The 20,084-nt window shown below is 34.0% G+C and overlaps 1 protein-coding gene across 1 annotated transcript; it reads right to left on the bottom strand.

Moving 5' to 3' along the window:
- Positions 1 to 19,546: 19,546 nt before the first annotated feature.
- On the bottom strand, positions 19,547 to 19,849 carry K441DRAFT_711903 (uncharacterized protein; the record flags this gene model as incomplete). The annotated part of the gene is made up of 1 exon (XM_067653907.1): positions 19,547 to 19,849. The coding sequence occupies one exon, from the start codon at positions 19,847 to 19,849 to the stop codon at positions 19,649 to 19,651; it is 201 nt and encodes a 66-aa protein (XP_067496429.1). The 3' UTR covers positions 19,547 to 19,648.
- Positions 19,850 to 20,084: the final 235 nt, after the last annotated feature.

The raw sequence follows: 20,084 nt of genomic DNA, 5'->3' as shown, positions 1-20,084 counted from the left end.
TTAGATATAACTAGCATTATTACTCTATAAAGCTTTAATAACGTAATACTAATCTAAAGTGCAAGGTTGGAGTAAGGAGCTAAGTGTAGATAGTATCGTTTCTTTAAAGGATCCGCCTTCTTTTATACCCATTAATAGGACCTAAGTTACTACTATACCGCAAATATTTACTACACCGCTTACTTACCCTAATTAACCTTAGATAGCGCTAGACTATATATCTTTAATAGCGTTCCAACATGTTAGAGAGTTTAACTAAGTTAAGCCATAGGGTATATACTAGCTCTTATTATAGGATAAGCCTATAATTTGTATAGCTATAGGGGGTATCGCGAAGGATTGTATAAATGATCCCTATAAGCTAGGTGGACGTTATAGATCCGTAATAGTGTGCCTGCTATTTCTCTAAGGGGCGATATTTATTTAGCGGAGGCTTTAGACTAATAAAGAATTAATCTTACATTAACTATATAAATATTAGTATAGCTTACGTTAGAATAAGTCCTAATTAGGGGACAAAAAGAAGAAAGATATAATAAGTTTAATAATATATAGAGTGCGGTATATTAGTAGGTTAAGATATTATAACCCATAAAACAAACTTAAGGTAATTAGCTAACTAAGTTTAGTAATCTTACCCCTAGTTACCCCCTAGTTACCTCCTAACTTCCCCCTAACTTCCCCTTAACTACTATTAACTACTCTTTAAATACCTACTAACTGCCCTATAACTGTTATAAACTTTCCATTAACTTATTATTTAACTACTATAATATTTAGCCGCCTCTTAATCTATTCATTTTAGCGCGCCAATCTTGCCTCTTCGCCAATCTTAAGATATAGAGTTGCCTTATATCGTGCTGCAGGCGAAAGAAAAGGATTCCTTTTCCTACTAAGATGGCTATAATAGAGTGACTAACTTAGAGCTTAAGACTCTTCTTAAGCAGAGCTAAGAAATAGTTATTTCGCTTAAAGCCAAGCTAGATAAGCGCCAGATCGTAGCAAAGCCCTAGTTACTTGGCGTTATTAAGTACAGCAAGAAACTCTAAAAGAGTGTCACAAATCTCAGGATCTTAGGACGGCTGGATAGTAGAGCGGCTAAACTTGCTATTACGGCTGCTGGGATTCTAAAGACGAAATAGATAACTCGTAAGTTAAATATCTATTAAACGTTCCTTAGCAATATCCTTCATTACTACAGTTAGGGGTTAGTTTTGCTATACGCTATAAGCCTTAGCAAGTAAAAAGTAACCTCTTTAAATTCTTAAGATTGGATTAGGCTTATATAGTATCTTAAAAGCAACTAAGCCACCTTTAAATGCCCTATCTTAGACTCGCTAGCAGTAGAACATTATATACCTTATAGGAATAGTAAGTTGTATAATCTTTAACATAAATATCTCGCTTATCCCGTAAAAGAGGTCTATAAATTAGATCCTTTAGTTACGCCCTCTTAAAAACGCCTATTTCTAAAAGACATAGGTTTAAAACAAAAGTCAGCTCAGAGCAATTATACTTATTAATTAGACGTTTATTCTCTAAACACTAATTAGCTGCGCTAAGATACAGTCTAAAATTTACAGAATCCTCTAGCTAGTCAGACTCCGTAAGCTAAGGCTACAATTAATCCAGTATAAAAAGAAGGAAGTAGTATAGATTTTCCCTCCCTATATTAATAAGGCCGAATACTAATCCAAAATAAGATACATTACTAGGCTCTTTATCCACAGCCATAATTTAAACTCGCTCAGCAAATTATAGAGAGATTATAAACCTTAAGTTTATAGTACTTCTTACTTTCCTATAGTAGTATTAGGACAGCTATTTAAAACTAGTATACTCTTAAGGTGGAGTTCTATTACCATCTATTGACATTATATTAGAGCTAACTCTTGGGTTAAGCGCGAAAATTAAACTCTCTCTTCAATTATATAAAGCGTTAATTTAATTCGACCTTGCCTTCTATAGGCGAAAATAGCGCACCGTAGGACTACTAAATAGCCTGCAGCTCTCACCAGGCCTTATAATAAGGATAACGAAGCCAGTAGGTTCCTTAGGGCCTATAACCATATTTCTTATTATATTACTAAAGACCCTAACAGCCCCCCCCCTACTGTATATTTTTACTAAAATCGCTTAAACTAATAGGTCCACTAACTCTAGAGATATACTAGTTGTTTCCGGACCTATTTTAATAGGCTCTTTATACTAGATAGTATTTAGCGAAATATATCTTATACTATTTTAAATTTTGCCTACTAGCTCTAAAGCTCTTTTTTTAAGTTTCTAATTATTATCTGCGATATTATTAACAGGAACCCCGCCGTTTATTATCCTAAAGAGCTCTTAATATATGCTATCTAAGCCTAGGTAATAATGGTAACTAAATAGTTATAGGTTAAAGATAAAAGCAAGGGCTAATAGAGAGAGCTACCAACTTTAGAGAGATAAGGATTATATTAGGATCGGAATAATAGAAAATATAAATATATCGTCTAAGGAACGCGCTAAAGAACTACGGCGTATATTATTACTAGCCATATAATACACATAGATAAAGTAGGATCGTCTTACCTTAATAGTTAAATACTTTAGATCTGTGGCAAGTATAGCGGGGTAGGCTATAAAGCGGATAGCGTTAAGATTAAAGGTTAAAGTTAGGAGAAACGTTATATCCTTAATAGGCCATACCCTACGCAGTGCGCGAAATAGTAACGCGCCTAGCGCATAAAAAGAGAATATAAATTTAAGATAGCTAAGGCTAGTCTTAGGCGTTAATACCCAACTCTATAACGGGGCTTAGCCTTAAGCTTTAGTTGGTATTATCACGTATATATAACGTAAGGGTCTACTACCTAACCGCGAAAATTATATAGCCGGTAAAGGAAGCTATATAGATAAACACGCTAATATATAGCTGATGCGAGTTAACGCGGACACCTTACCCTTTTTATTATATAATGCTTTAAAGGATTGCATAAACTATAGCCTATTCTTATTTATAGACCCGATATCTATACTTAATCTCTTAACCTATTAATAGTACTAAAGGTTATACTAAATATACTTAATCGGATAATACAGCATAATCCTATAATTTATGGATTCTAAATAAATGGACTAAAGTTATGGGCGAAGTAGGTTGTTCTTTAAAATTTCGCATTATTTAAATTAAGCTTACAGCTTTAGGCGATATCACGATTATATATAGTATAGCCAGCAGATATCTAGTTAAATTACTTATAAACACTTATAACACTTTATTAGCATATATACCTAAATCCCTCTGCCTACTAGCGCTCTATATAGTTTATAAGGGCTTAACTTTCTTAAATTGGAAATTATAGGACGTTATAGGAAATGCGCTATAAATAGAATAAGCTAGAAGTAAAACCTAAAGCTAGAAATAAAACTTCAGGCCAAAAAGAACAGCACTATTACTACCGATTCTTCCGCCTAGTAGGCCGCCCCCATTTCTTCTATATAACAGGCTAAGCCTTTAATTTTAAACAGTAATGCCCCTATAGTAATCTAAGACTTCTTATTAGAAAGCTATCTTTAATCTAGTCCCATAGAAGATTTTATTTCCCTTTTAGGTTAGTAAGTAACGCGTCTTCCTCTTTAGTGAATTTTATTCTAGACTTTAGCCCTTAGGGCTTTAGCTTCTAGGGCTGCTTAACTAGGTTAAAAGGTAAAGGGAATTATTAAGGAAGGATATTTAGTGTATATAACCCGTCTTTCTAGCGCCTAAAAGCTGCTTAAATTAAAATTTCTTCTAAATTAGCATTTAAGGCGGCTCCCAGTATTACTTTATTAGAGTTAAAGCTAGAGGTAGCACTTAGCAGCAGTTTTTGGGTACGGAGGCGATTATATATAGGGGATGTAACCCGCTTACAATAATTGCTAGTAAGCGTAGTGCTTTAGTCGGATACATACGTGGATAAAATTAAAGGGGAATAGTAAGACCGCTAGAAATAATGCTTTATAGCATACTTTACCTTTAATTAACTAGTAATAGGGGTTAGTAATCCTCGTCGCCCTATATACCCGCGGGCCTTATTATCCTTATCACTACTACTACTATTACCGTCCCTAGAGTTATTATTATCCGTATTATTACTATTATTACTTCCGTTGCCATAATTCCCGGCCTTACCTTCGTCCGTAACGTTCTTACCGTCCTTATTATTACTTTCTTTAGTTAAGCCGTTTACAAAATCGTCTAAAATATAATTACAACTATTATTAGTCCTATATTCTGGTGGTCTAGTATTATAAGGAGATATATAGTGCCGGGGGGAGGGGCTAGTGGGCCGCGTAGTAGAGACCGCTTACTCCTTAATACCGTTATAGTTATTAAGGCTAAGGGTAGGAGAGCTAGAAGGCGTGGTCCTCTAGGAAGTAGGTAACCTTTATTACTTCCTAGGTTATACGCTCTCGCTACTCTTATTAACGGAAGTATTAAAGATATAATTAATGCTACCTAGCTAATTAAGCTAATCGGACCTCCGCTTCTTTAACTTCTTAGCTCCTAAAGACTCTTAACTAGCAGCTATTAATATCCTAAGCTTCTACCTAAACTATGGAGCAGTTCCGATGCGACGCCCCTTAGCTAAATTATCCGTTTAATTGCCGTCTAGCGTTAAGGGTGTGGTATAATTATACGTAGGTGCATATACCTCCTCTTCTAGCGCTTCTAACAAAGGTAGCTCTTTATTATCTTTATCGCCCTTACTACTACCGTTATTCCCGTTATCTACTAATTATTAAATAAGCCATTATAAATTAAAAGGGGAAGCGTATACCTAATCTATAAGATATTAGTTGATTATTGGCTTTGTCAGCTTTATTATTAGCGTTACTAGCTTTATTACCCTTAGTTTCTAAGTCTAGATTGGCTATATTATCTTTAATAACTATTAAATTTGCTACTAGTTGTTAAAACTATATATTTAGAACTGCTAGGGAAAAAGGGAGAGTGGTAGGGTAATTACTGGGATAATTACCTTAATTACTTCTTCTAGAGACTTAACTGTCATTTCCATCCCTATAGAAATCTTCTTTATTGTCCTCATTATCCTTATTATCCTTATAATACTTATTATTAGCTTTCTTATAATTATATATAGGGTCTATAGGCGCTTTATTAGACGGAATATCTAAATTAAGGCCCTAGGTGGAATAACATGCCGTTAAGTACCTAAGCTTATAATACTTCTTAACTTTTTAGGGGGAAAAGAGGTACTCCCCTACTCCTCCTTTTAGGCTTACTGCTCGCGCTTTTCTTAGGGGCCGTAATTATATAGTGCTAAGATAAAGCTGTTAATTTTCTAGGGGGACTAGTATAGAAATTATTCTTATTAAGCGAAATTTTAGAAGAAATACGAAATAAAGACTAAGGTAGTGCTAACATTATTATTATTAGAGTTACTATTGTTTTATAGCTTTTAAAAGCTTTAAGGGGGAATTAAAGGTCTTTTTAAGTGCACGTTAGTCCTCCCTTCGCCACTAGCACTCGCCTATCGCCCCTTGCCCTTTACCCCTTGCCTAGGTTTCTTATTAAATTAAAGCATTTAATATATACGCCTCCGGCATAGACTAGGGTTAATTGCCGTTTATAGGGTATAAAGGTTTATAAGGGCTTAAATTCCTAGCACCTAATTAATACCCTTAGCAAATTACGATTAAACCGTATCCGCCCATCTAAGCTAGCATATTTAGCTCTAACATAGCTATTACATCTAGCCCCTTATTAGGAGGTTAGTAGCTTAAGTTTTCTACCTTTATTCCTTAGTAAAGGGCAGTACTAATATATCTATTTACTTCCCGATAATACTAATCCGGCTAATCTTCTACGCCGCTTATATTAATAGGGTATAAAGCCCCGCTTATATATGCGTATTGCGAGCTATTTATAACGGAAGGAGGTAGTATTATTATTAGTAGCGGGCGGGGTTCTCTAATACTAACCGCCTAGTAACAGATATGCCTACTACTCACACGGTGATCGTATATAGATATATAAATATGCTAGGTAAAGGACTATATAGGGTACTGCATAAGGTGCTGCATAATGCTCGCCCTCCTAATATAGCTGGCTAGTATTAGAGATTCCTTCGCAGTTATACCGCAGTGCCGCAGATCTATTATATGCCTAAAAGCTATAACCTTTTAATTTTAATCCGGGTGGTTCCTACTATAGCCCTATAGCTTAGAAGGCCGGATTATTAATCTTTTACCGCTCTACTACTAAGCAGTTAGGCAGAGCTAATAGCCCCTTAGCCCTAAACTAGCAGATTAAACAGTATCTTTAAAACATCCGTGGTAATGCAACTATACTATTAGGCAGGCATACATGGCCACCTAAGCGACACTCCATATAATGTTTGTTTAAATAATGCCTAACATAGCCCTATATAGGGTGGTCGCTTAAATCGGCAACGTCTAGTTGCTTTTCTACTGGGTAGCCTAGTAGGCATACTAGCTATAATATAGGTGGCTTTAGCTATTAGTAAACGCTAAAGCGGGTTGTCTAACTAACAGTATATCCTAGGTAAGAAAATAGCATATAGGTTAGCTAAAACGAGTGCGACATAAGCTCGCTTAAGCCCTTAAGGGGGCGGATACGGCACGCCTATCTCTTCCTACCTTAGAAGGAGATATGCGGCAGAGTTAAATAAGATAATAGTGCTAACGCGGCTAGTAACTGCGGAATTCCCCTAACCCCCTTCTTATGGGATAGTTGCGGACTAGCGCCATCTAGAAGGCGAAAGGAGAGAGGGTGTATATAAGAGAGAGAATAGAATTATAAGGATATAGACGCGCTTAGCGGACAGAGGCGGGGCTAAAAGAGCTTAATAAAAATTAAAGCCATTAACTCCAGAGGCAGGAATTAGGAGAGGAGGCTAAGACCATCTATATATTACCGTAGAATAGAAACTCACCCATTAGAAAGGCCGCAGTTAATTATATTAATTATTAGTTTAAGATATAGGGGAATAAAGCAATAAGCGGGCTAGACTTATATACGCATTAGCGCTAAAGGGACGGCAGAAATGCCTTAATATAACTATGCCAGGGACTAGCAGTAAGAAGAGGAGGAGGCGCAGCATTAGGAGAAAGGAAAGATAGAGAATAAGAGGAAAAGTAGTAAGAGAAATGGCCTTTTATGGTTAAGGTTAAGGGGCAGTCTTGGCTTAGCTAGGGTTAATAAGCGAGGGCGCCTTGCCTGTAAAGGAAGCCTCTATTTCCTAATACAGTTTCCTACATAACAAAATAACTAAAAGGATAATAATTAATAAGTTCCACGAGGTGTTTAAAACCCAACCTACTTAGTAGGCTAATAATAATGTAATGGAAATAGCATAGCTAGTGTAGTTAGAGTAGCGATCCCCTATAATAAGAGTGTGTTTTAGTATAATGTATATATATGTAGACAATATACAACTGTTTAATATTTTGTGATATATTATCTTAGTGTTAACCACCGTATAGAAGTATAGGCCACCTTATATATAGTACCAATATTACCCCACTAAAATACTTATAACTTAAGAACTACTATAGTTATTTATATAAAATTTTAAATATGGCTTATTAAATAGTAATTTAAGCTTTTTATAAAATAAAAATTTAAAATTTTAAAGCTATTTTATATATAGTTTTAAAATACTTATAGCTTAATAACTATAATAGCTATTTATATAAAAATTTAAATATGGCTTACTAATTAATATATTAAACTTTTAATATAATTAAAATAAAATACTATAAAATATTTTATAAAGAGTTTAACTTATTAATTAGTAAGCTATATTGGTTTTTATATAAATAGCTATTATAATTATTAAGCTATATGTTAGCGACTTAGTTAATTAAGGNATAAGNANANAAAGAGGGACNCGTAAGCCTATATAATTGGTAGTTTATAAANAAGNATCTAAAGCTAGAGAAAGGAAAGGAGAGGGTGGCGCNACTTAACGTTATATATAATCCTCTAGTTATATAATAGCAAATGTCTAAAACTGTCTAAAACTATATAAAACTGTCTNNGATTNTCNGCTANAATTTACNAATATNTACTAGTTTCNACTAGCGCCGTAACACTATAAGTATTTTAAAACTATATTTTAATATAAAATATAAAATAAAACTATATATAAAATAACTTTAAAATAAAGAATTTTTATTTTATAAAAAGCCTAAATTACTATTTAATAAGCTATATTAAATTTTTTATATAAATAACTATAGTAGTTCTTAAGTATAAGTATTTTGGTGGGGTAATATAAGGTGGGACCGTGCACGAGGTGGCCTATTCTAGAAAGTTTAAATTTAGTCTAGATTAATATTACTCTAGCTACTAACTACTTTAATACCTATTAAGTAATCTAGCCCACTAACTCTCGTTCCTATATATATAAACAGTTCCTATTAAGGTATATCCTCTCTACTAATAGATTATGTATATTTACTATCTTTGTTATTCTAAAAGCCTAATTAATATGTAAGAGGATCCTCCCGTTAGTGGTGGTTTTTGAGATCTTACTATCCCGTATAAAAACTTTTTACTACTAACAACTACCAGCTTCTACCTGCATGCTGTGTAATGTCTATATAAAATCCCTAATGTTAAAGAAAAGCGTACCCTAATTATTCTATTTAATCTGCCTTTTAACTTTTTCTATAGGTGCAAGATATTAAATTAACCTATAATATAATGCTAACTGGAATAATTAGTAAACCTAGCTCCGTTAGACAAATATGCTTAATAATAAGGACTGAAACCCCGTTGCTACTAAGCCTATTATACTGCAAAATAAAAGGGCTATTATTGATATTGGTACGTTTTAAACGCACTTTATTAGCTAGCACTAATAGATATAGGTTAATGGGCTACTTACTACTTCGTGTTTAACGGTTCTAAGAATAATAGGGCAAAACATGCTGTTATTTGTCGTGCTCTTACCGACTATAACAATTAATTTATTATAGGCTAGAAACTTAGCCTTAGATAAGCAAAAGGCAGACTTTTAGGATATATTAGATATATTACGGACGAAACCTTTATATAGCCTACCCGTATTAGAACACCTTAATAGCAGTACTATACTGTTGGATTTTGCTGTTAGGCATTAGAGTAACTAAGTAACCTTAAGTCTTCCCCTTGTTGCCCAACCCTAAGCCTTATTATATCGCTAAGACTCTTATATTATTAAGTTTTATTATATTACCGAGTATTATTATATTACCGCCGAGCCTTATTACGTTGCCAAGCCTTATTACATTATTAAGTCTTATTACGTTACCAAGTCTTATTACATCGCCGTTAAGCCTTATTATTTTACCGAGCCTTATTGCATTGTTAAGTCTTATTACGCTGCCGAGTCTCATTACATCGCCGTTAAGCCTTATTATGTTACCGAGCCTTATTACATCGTCAAGTCTTATTACGTTACCGAGTCTTATTGCATCGCCGTTGAGCCTTATCACGTTATTGAGCCCTATTATATCGCCGCCGAGCCTCCTAGCTAGATTGGGTAATTAGACGTCGCGAATTTAACTCCTAGGCGTGGTGGGTTCGATTCCCACTTGTCGCGTATTAAAAATATTAAAAAAGAAGGTCATTTCCTATTAAATTAGGCGTTAGTAAGGCTCTAAATTAAGCTTATATTTTTATACGTGTCTTATAACGCCTAAAGTCATATATTTAACGAAATCTCAGCACTATATATTAAGCATATTGGCTCTTCTACGCCGATTTTTAATTATATTAGGCTAGCTCTAAATTAAAGTAAGAGGTAGAACGTACTATACCACTACGCTATAAGGACTTTAGAATGTAATCTTATGAATTTAACTAAATTATAACCCCTTCCTAAACCTTACGATTAAACCAGATCCTTAGGGAGAGATCCCTACATCAAATCTTAGGGAACGTTTAGTGGCGACTTTAGATTAAATTTAAAGGCCCCAGAATATATCCGATCTAAAGCTTAAATCTGATTCTAATGTAATTGTTTAGTTAATCTGGCGACTTTCTAATCTAAAAGCTTTTCTAGATTAGTAAGCTATACCGTATATAGAATCTAAACTAAGGTCTTGGCGTTAGTTTAAATTAGGAGCTTAAAGCTTATCTGGAGCCTTATAGAAGGATTAACTTAATTTCAGATTTTATATTTTAGTAAGTAGTTAATCTGCTGTAGTCCAAAATCTTAGTTATTAGAAATTTGGGGTGTCTCTGCCACTATAGTAGCAGAGGCACCTTAAGTTTAATACTACGCTAAGTATTACGACTTTCCTACAGTGACTAAGCAATCCTAAATTAAAGTAATTGTGGAACTTACTATACCACTGCCCGTAAAGGCCCTTAGTTATAGTCTTATAAATTTAATTAAAATATAAACGCCTTCCTAAATCTTACAATTAAATATTTCTATATGTAGCACTATGCTAAGGATTATGATATAGATTGCTTAGATATAGCTTTACTATAATATAACGGCTCTATGCTAATTAATTGATCTATAGCTCTAAAATCTAGATCTATAACACTAAAAATAAGCTTTAAGCTACTAATTTTATATTAGCAGAATGAAACTTGGCAAGAGATTTGGGTAATAAAATTACTGTTAAGAGTTACTGCCCGGATCCTGGCCGATAAATACCTATAACTATAATCTTAGTAAATAGCAAAAGTATATAGTAGTACCGAGACAATAGTAGGATAATATAAGATAATGATAGGACAATATAATATAATGGCAGGATAATAATAGGACAATATAGTATAATAGTAGGATAATGGCAAGACAATATAACACAATGGTAGGACAATAATAGGATAATATGATATAATAGTAGGACAATAACAGGATAATATGACATAATAGCAGGACAATGATAGGACAATATAACATAATGGTGGGATAATGGTAGGATAATATGGGATAATATAATATAATAGTAGGACAATGGCAGGATAATATAAGACAATATAAAAACATAAAATATAAGATATAAAAAGAGGGAGCCCTAACGCTTCCTCTTCTTTCTACCCCTATGGCCTTGGCGCCTAATGTAGTGTAATATCGTCTATCCGTATAAGCGATAGTATTAAGACGGTTACTTTAAGTAATATACCTAGATAACTGGTCTAGCGTATAGTTTGTATAATATGTGATAATAATAGGGGGATCTCCTATTGTTATATTGCTAAGTAATGCCTTTAAAGCCACGTTTTTCTAGTGCCTGGAGGTCCTTAAATTATTATAAAACGCTTTATAAGAACTCGTTTTAGCGCAGTAGCTTTAAGCCCCATAGTAGTTATATTTGGCCAGTCTTTAAGAATATAAACATTCTTAAATAAGGAAGTATCCTTAATAGCTATAATTAAGCTAAGATCCGTATAAGGCTTATTTATAACGTATTATAGTGCTTTAATATTCTATTAAACTTAAATAAGGTGTTCTAATAACGGGAATCTATTAATAGTTAGATATCTTCTTATTTAGAAAATATTGCACACTTACGGCTCTCTTATTAGCTTTTATAATGCCAATATAGTATAGCGACTAACTTTGTAAAATCTAGTTTGTTTCTTAACCATCGTCTATAATACGGATAAGTTAATCTTAATCTCTTTAGGTCTTAAAGAATAAGTTAACCTCTAGAGGATTTTATTCTAATACGGCTAATAGTCTCGCCGCCGCTATTGCAAGTATATATTTCGTTTAAAAAATGTTAGTCTTGGGAGTTAAAGCAATTAAAGACCTGGTGACTAGTCTTTTCGACTAATCCTAACGGATTATTTTCCCTACTCTCCTAAGTAAGAACGCCACGCGGATTACTAGCCCTTAAGGTAAAAATATTACTAAGCTAATATAGGCCTTGTAGATGTTAGGGGATAACTACTTTAGAATTGTAGCATGCTTACCTGTTTATATATACTAATTCTATTACTATATCTAGATTCTAGTAAACTAAAAGGGTCTACTCTAATTTAACCTACTGCCTCTCTTAACGGTTTAATCGTGTCTTCTCTTAAAAGATTGTACTAAGAGCTTAGATACTTTTTTGTTAAGCTAGATAGACCTAAGATCTTATTAACTTATAGTGGAATATCTCTGTTTTTACTAATAATATTCTGGCCCTTATTAGGGATATTAAGTATTTTAGTGGAGGTTAGAACCTCTAATTATACTAACTAGGCTCTACCAGTTAAGGGCTGACTAGGCGTCTTAAAGTATTAATAAATATAGTTACTAGTATATGTTAAGCTGCCTAGAAGGGATTTATATATATAGAACTATAGCGCTATAGCCTAGAGGCTACATACGCAGTATTATACGTAGTATAATATAATGGAGATAAAAAAATTTTTATATATATATATATAAAAAGTATTAACAAATCTAGGTGCTAAATTGAGCTTATTAAGACGGAGGAGACGTAAAATAGATAGGAGAAGGCTTATAAGTCTAGGTGGTGTAGCGGGTAGAGAAGCGTTCGCTAATACGCTTATTTATTTCTTGTAAGATATTTAACCGATTGTTTTATATATAACTAAATAATATAGTTACCTGTCTACATAATCCTATATATTGGTCTTGGCGCGTAATTAAGACGTCTTTCCTACCGTACCTCCCCTAACGCTTCTAAAATTATAGCACTAATAATAGACCTAAGCTATAACACTAAAGACACTCTTAAGCGAGATCTTAGGGTTATAAATAAATAATATAATACGATCTACTATGATGTTAAAATTAAAATGTCGATGCGCGGGCTCCTTGGATAGCCACTACGCTCCCTTATAAGTAAGGTATAAATACGGCAAATATTAAACGAAATCTCTAATAAATTTCTATCTGTGTTTCTAGGTTTACCTAAGAATCTATATACTAAATATGTTAAATAACTTGCCTAGCGCTATAGCTATAACGCGACGCGTTAAATAAATAAAACGGCTTTTACTAGGCAAATTATAATAGGCAACCTAGTACTCCCATACTCCGCTATTGCGCATTATCCACCGGCTGGTATACTAAAGGTAATAAGGTAGGAGGGAATACTAAGGTTATATAGGATAATAATAATACTAATCCGGCGGGCAGCTAATAAAGAGCTAATAATTATCCTAACCTGAAAGCTAGCGACTAGTAAGAATAACGCCCTAGATATACACGTTGATAATCTAAGCTTTGATATATTTATAGACATGCTAGGCTAGGGTATTAACTTTAACCCTAAGAACGAAACGCTTTACTACTATATTAGCGATAAGATAGCTAGAGGACGAATTTAGCTTATAAATAAAGAGAAATAGCGTAGTATGGTTAAGGATATGTTTCTATAAGAAATGGATAGGTTTTTATTTATAATAGAATAAAGAAGAACGAGTAGGTTACTATTTAAAGTTAATTTAGCGTTACTAACTTGTATTTATAGTCTGCGCTACCAGCTAAGAATAATGCAATTACTTACCCTCTATTTCCGCACCCTTGCCTTTACTAGATAACTCGCACTCTATACGTATAAAAATAGGTAGAATAGGTAAATAGGTTAATACTAAGGCGATACTTAACCCATAGCTATCCTAAAAAACCTCTCCTAGTTAAAAAAGAGCCCTTACTCTACGCCTTAACCCGTAATAGAAAAGGCAAAGGTAACTATAACCGTAGCATGGATTATGCGCCTTGAAGCCACTGCTTTATTCGGAATACTTACTGGTTTAATAGATTACTATATATAAAGGTAGACGGCTTAATATTAGAGCCCTTTGGCGTGCTATTAGGCGAGGGAGTCTTAGAATAATATATCCTGGGATATTCTTATAACTTATCCGGCATTCTTAAAACGCTTAAGGGGATTAGATGATAAAGCCTAAGGTTTATACCTATTCTTTCTAGTAAACTTGTTAGGGTAATATATATTAACACCGTCCCCGGCTTACTCTTAGTATCTAATACCTAATCCTTATATCTATGCTTGCGCTTTCCTTACTATTCTACTAAATTTAATTGCTATTGCGATATATATATAGGGGATAGGTTGGGCTTATTATAGGCTGGCGGGGTTAACGACACGGAAGAATAACATTAGATGTTTGCGGTAGAAATACTAGGTATTGCATAAGGGTATAAAATATGGCGATATAACTATGTAGAAGTGTTATTGCTGTCCTATATACCGCCTGTGCCTACCCTAGCATTATTTACACTAGTAAGCTATACGGATGAGGTAGATAAGCTTCGCTTTAAGCGTGAGACGGGTGTTAAACCTAGTGTAGGTGGACTGGAATAAGGTACAGGATCTAAAAGCCGGTGCCCTAGGTGGGTAAAGTGGTTTAATAAGGTACCTCCCTATTGAATTTAGACACGAGCCTTACTAGCCTGCTGCTTTTGTTACCGGGATTAACGTTTAACCTTTTATATACCTATACTGTATTTACTAAGGGATATGCTAATAGAATAAAATAGTTTCGCGTATAATAGCAAATAGTATTAGATAATCTTTAACTATATAATAATGTTTTCTTAACTACTAACTTAATGCGAGTTAATAGGTTGCGGTTGTGGCTTAACCGCAACCAGTTAGAACTAGCAGCTAATTATAATAAATATACCCCTATTTAAGTTATTTGCAAGCACTATAGCAATAATACTCCTACTAATACTGCTATTAGTCTAATATATACTATACCAGTATACATTCTTTTAAGTTGTTAATCTATATACGCCCTAGACATTATAGAAATAGCTATAAGGTAACCTATTCTAGCTATAAGCTGTACTTTTTACTAACTAGGTAAATATAGGAGTGTTACTATAGCAGGTAAATGTAAAAACGCGTTATTAAACACTTAAACTAGTAGTAAGAACCCTACTTTGAGTTAACGTATAATAAGGAAACGAGGATAACTAGTATAATTAACCTTATGTCTCTACCTAGTCTACTGTTGGGAGTTGCCCACGTCCTAGCTGACGGAAGGAAGAACGCGCTGATGGAGAATAAGTATGTGGAGCCCAGCTAGAATGAGCACGTGGAACCTAGCTAGAATGAGTAATATTGTAACTCTAGTCTAGTTATATTTAGGCGCGGAGAGGAGTAGGCATGTAATAGACCCCGTTAACGTTGTATATAATATATTAAGCTAGCTAACAATGTATAGAATATATATAGCCGCCTCCGGCCAAAAAGGGTAATCTCTAATAATGAGGATAGTGACTATAAGTCTACACCTGCTTCTTTTACGAAACGATAGCGACTAAATATTAATAAATCTACTAAATCTGTTAATAATCTGGTAGTAGAACTAGCTTAGTTAAAGACGTAAAGTTCTAATCTTTTGGTTAAGGTAGGTTATACCTTTATATATAACCAGAGTCTAACTATAATACTTAATAGTCTTCTCTACTATTTGGTACTTAACGGGCCCTAGTAAATAGAATACTCTCTTTGCTATCTAACCGCTAACCGCTATAAAAAGCAGCATCTTCGCAATATACCTCCGGCTCTTAATAATTGCGTATTGGTTTAAAATACTCTCCTACGCGTCTAATCTGTACCTTACCGCGTAAATAATTGCGTGCTAGTTTAAAATACTTTTCTACGCGCCTAATCCGTACCTTATCGCGTAAACAACTAATATTTGGCTTTATATTCTCTTTAGTAAGCCGTGTCCGCCTAAACCCTAATATAGCTTCGTCTATGAGATAAGTAACCTCCCTTTAATACAGAGTATACCAACCTAGTATTTAATCTAAAGGGGACCTGAATAGCGCCAGGGAAAGTAAGGATAAGTTAGACTACGAAGACGATTTTGACCTAACTGCCGCGCTATGGGCAAGAGAAGAGTACCTTTGGATATTATAACGGCGACGTATAAAAGAAAACCTACCTAAGAGATATGAGCCTATATTTGCGCTTTGTAGGTCTATTTTACTAGTAAGGCTAGTAACTGACTCTGGGACTTATAACGGGCATCTTATTAACCTATAGTTTGACCGCTTTCTAGGCCTTATTAAGGATATAATGAAAAAGGTATAGTTAGAAGCCATTTTAAAGCAGCTAAAAGCAGTATAAAAAAAAGCTAATTGTATTCCTGACCCGGTGTCCGCTCGTAAGGTATCTATATACTAGAAATATTATATTAAATTATTTACTAATAATCTTAATATTATATATAGCTATTTAACGCAATAGGGAACTTTAGGAACTACGTGATTATAAAGGCTCGTATGATTGTAAGGGAGGTATATAGGCTAGGGTTTAACAACGCGCCTAAACTTATTGTGGAACTACTAACTAATTATAATTTTATTGCGCTGGATTATATAAAGGTATTTTGCCTATGCTATTTAGTAAAATACTAATAAGAGTTAATAGCTAAGTGATAACCGCTTCCGTTCCAACGTAATAGTTGCTGGTATAGCTAGTATATTTTATAGTAGAGGAAAGAACGGCCTTACCTAATTACCCTGCTTTTGTAATATGTTTAAAAAGCTTACTGGCAACACTATTACTTTTATTTTAATAGCAATATATTATGTAATTAGGGAGTATAGAACTGGGTCTAAGGGAATAGACAACTTTTATAGCACTGTTATTAGTAGTTAGTATATATTTAGTGTTTTACTACCTATTATTATTCTCTAACTCGTTATAGAAGCCTATGCTAACCTCTTAGGCGGCTAAAACTAGATGTTTAGAAAATGGTAATCTAGAATCTGGCTGCGGCTTTAGCCCGTAGTTATTAAATATGCTATAGGCCTAATGCCGGATTAATTAACTATAGAAATTATTAAGGACCTGTATAAAGATAACCTTAACGACCTTATAGCGGATTTAAGCAATAATGTAAGAGAGAGGTTCCTTATAAGCCTTAGCGATAACGAAACTAACGCGATTATTAACTTAGGCTATTTATTAGTAAGCTGGGCTATATTATCTAATCCACTAAGCCTATCTTAAAGGGAGAGCTCTAGAGTAGGCTAGACTAGTTCGCTAAGTCCGTCTTAAAGGGAGAGCTCTAGAGTAAGCTAGAAAATCTAGGGCCTTACTACTACTATAATATTTGCTAATTTAACTTTTGGAACTAGCTAAGTTTGTTAGATTTAGTAGAATATATATCCTCTGCTTTAGTGTATTACTTTATCCTAAATATAGGAACTGGTAAGCCTAGGCTAAAAAGGTTTAAATCTAATAAGTTATTTATATAATTTAAGCAGTACTATAGCCTTATAGAGGACAGCTATGGCTAGTATAGTAACGGGAAAGCAATATTAAATTTAATTAAGAATAAGGAGTAGTATATAAAGTTTGTAATATATGCTCTGGACTCTAGTATAGAGGAGCCGGTAGAGTTTTTGGTAGGAGATTAGGTGTAGAACTTTCTATATTCTCCTATAGGATAACTGCGGCTTCTTTATTATATATACTAGCTCTTAATCTACCTTTCTTTCGGCCTATATCTGCTACTTTTAGTAGCTACTTTTTGGCTATATATATGTGCTATACTAGTAAAGCTAAATACTTATATTATATTATTGTCGCAGAGAGAGCAGGAAAGGTCTTATAATTTTAGAATATATTATAAAACAGTTGGAATATTATATTATATTATTTAAAATAATATATTGGATTATATAAGGAAGTGTATATAATTTGCCTTGCTAGCCTTATAAATAGCTTTAAAGTAGCCTTTTTTTATTATCTAAAATATACTATTGGTACAAAAGAGGTAGATGGCTCTAAATATAATTGTGGTTGCAGGTTGCGTGTAGGTTGCGTGCAGGTTGCGCGCAGGTTGCGCGCAGGCTGCGTGTTAAAAAAACACGACATAGGCTAGTCGGTCGGGTTGCCAAATGCCCTCAACTGCGCGCCAATTGCGTCAACCACCAACCATTGAGGCCATTGGAAGGGTACCATATTTTGCCGATGTTTATTATAGTAGCGTATACCTTTTCCTAGATAATCTCGTTAGGCTTAATACAAAGAATTGTATTTAAGAGAGGTAGGAACTATTTAATATTAAAGCCGTTAGAATTAACTGCTAAATTAAGTCTTAATAGATTACTAAAAAGGCTTTTATTACTACCGTTAAATAGTAATAAATAAGAAGTAGAAAGGCTCTATAGAGCGAGTATTAGATTAAGTAAAATATCCTTTAGTTCTACAAGCGTTAAATAGAGCTTACACTAGGTAAATTAACGGTTACCTTTATTACTTATCTAACGCGACGCATTTAAAGAGTTAGAGACACCTAGATCCTTATAAGTTGAGTTAAATAAATTATAAAAACCATTTAGTCCCTCTCCGATAGGTTTTATTTTAATTATCTTTAATTTAAAGAGATTTGCCATTATGGGAGAACGCGCTAAGAGCTATATTAGGAGGGCCGATGTAGTAGGTGGGTAGGTAGGCAATAAGGGGAGATTAAGGAGGCTAGTATATAACGGAGGGTATAATAGTAGAGAAGTAAATAAGTGTAGGGAGGTTAAGGACACATTAAGCGCGTCTTGTAATAAGGAAATGATAAGGAAAAAAAGGTAAAAAAGAAAGTAAGGTGCGAGAGAGATAGATTAAAGATTAGGCGTAGAAAAGTTAAGCCGATCTAATATGGCTTAGACTAAGGCTTTATAGAGCTTAGTTAAATACTAAGCCACAATAACTAAAAATGCGATGGTCTATGACTAATTATACCTATTAGTTTTAGTTTGTTCCGTAACGTATAAGGCTCTAATATAGTGGGGCTCTTATATAGCGGGGCTCTTATAAAGAGAGCGGGTTAACTATAGGGTTGATCCTATAAGCGCCTATAAACGATTATATAGCTAGTCCTAAAACGAGCTAAACCTAATATACTAAATATAGTCGCTAGCGAAACCGGCTTCCCCTTAAGCGTAGCTGTTGTAAACTTTTTATATAAGGGGCTTATAGCTTTAGTGGTGAAAAGTTACTAGTATATTTTAACCGGGTTATAGGTAGGCGATAAAGGTAAATCCCTATAAAGCTGTTATATTCTATAAACATTTATTAACCAACACTGGCTTAGTAGCTAGGATAAAAAACTCTAGACTAGAGAGCGACTAGACTTAAACATATAATAGCGGAACGTAGTTCTGCTCGCTTTAGATACTAAGCTTAGTTAGATCTATTAACTTATTACTAATTAAGTATATAAATGCGGTAAACACTTACTATAAAGGGCAGGGCTAGTTTAAGCTTAAATTTAACAATAAGTAAACATATAATAACTAAAGAGCGTACTATTTAAGCTAATAAATTTCCTCCTTAATTCTATAGACTTCTCTTTTTTTTTTTTTTTAATCCGATTGTATTATACTACGTATAATACTGCGCATGCAGCCTCTAGGCTATGGCGCTANAGTTCTATATACATGAATCCTTTCTAGGCAGCTTAACATGTACTAGTAGCTATGCCCTAGTAGTTTATAAACCCCTAAGGGCTTACAGCTCCTTAGTAAAATACTAAGTTACTACAACTACTAGGGAATGAGAAAACGATAGGAAAAATCCTAACCCCTATCCCTGTCCTTTTGCAATTTGTTTCTGTTCTTTTGCTCTCTAATATCTTTTTAAGAGCCTAGTAGGAGTTGCCTCCTTCTAGGATCCTATGCTTTGTCTATTCTTCCATAGAATCGTCTAAGCTAGTACTGCGTACTAGTTTAGCTGCTTTAAGTATCTCGCAGTCTTTGCTATTAGCAAAGTGATTTCCTTTACAATTGATGCAAAGAGGGGTAGTATGTTGACAAGGCTTGCCTGTTATTGTACAGGTAGAACAGGAGTGGTCTTTTATAGACTTCTCTATCCTTAGGCTAAGCATGCCCTTTTTCTCTTAAATACCATAATCTTGTTTCTAGCCTTTACAACCTATTTATCTCTATAATCTAAAGTTTTATTACTACCTCTCTTAAGAGTGTGGATTTCGTTTTAAAACCGCCTAATAGTATCTCTTATTTCTTCCCAGTTACTTCTTAGGCTATTAATCCAATTGTTAACCTTCCCTAGATAACTTATAATATAGTAGTTACTTTCTTTAAGGCCGCTAACTTTCCCGT

Source organism: Cenococcum geophilum, assembly GCF_001692895.1.
Source record: "Cenococcum geophilum 1.58 unplaced genomic scaffold K441scaffold_104, whole genome shotgun sequence".
Classification (NCBI taxonomy): domain Eukaryota; kingdom Fungi; phylum Ascomycota; class Dothideomycetes; order Gloniales; family Gloniaceae; genus Cenococcum; species Cenococcum geophilum.
Note: the sequence above shows the minus strand (reverse complement) of the source record. Positions and strands in the feature narration are given on the sequence as shown.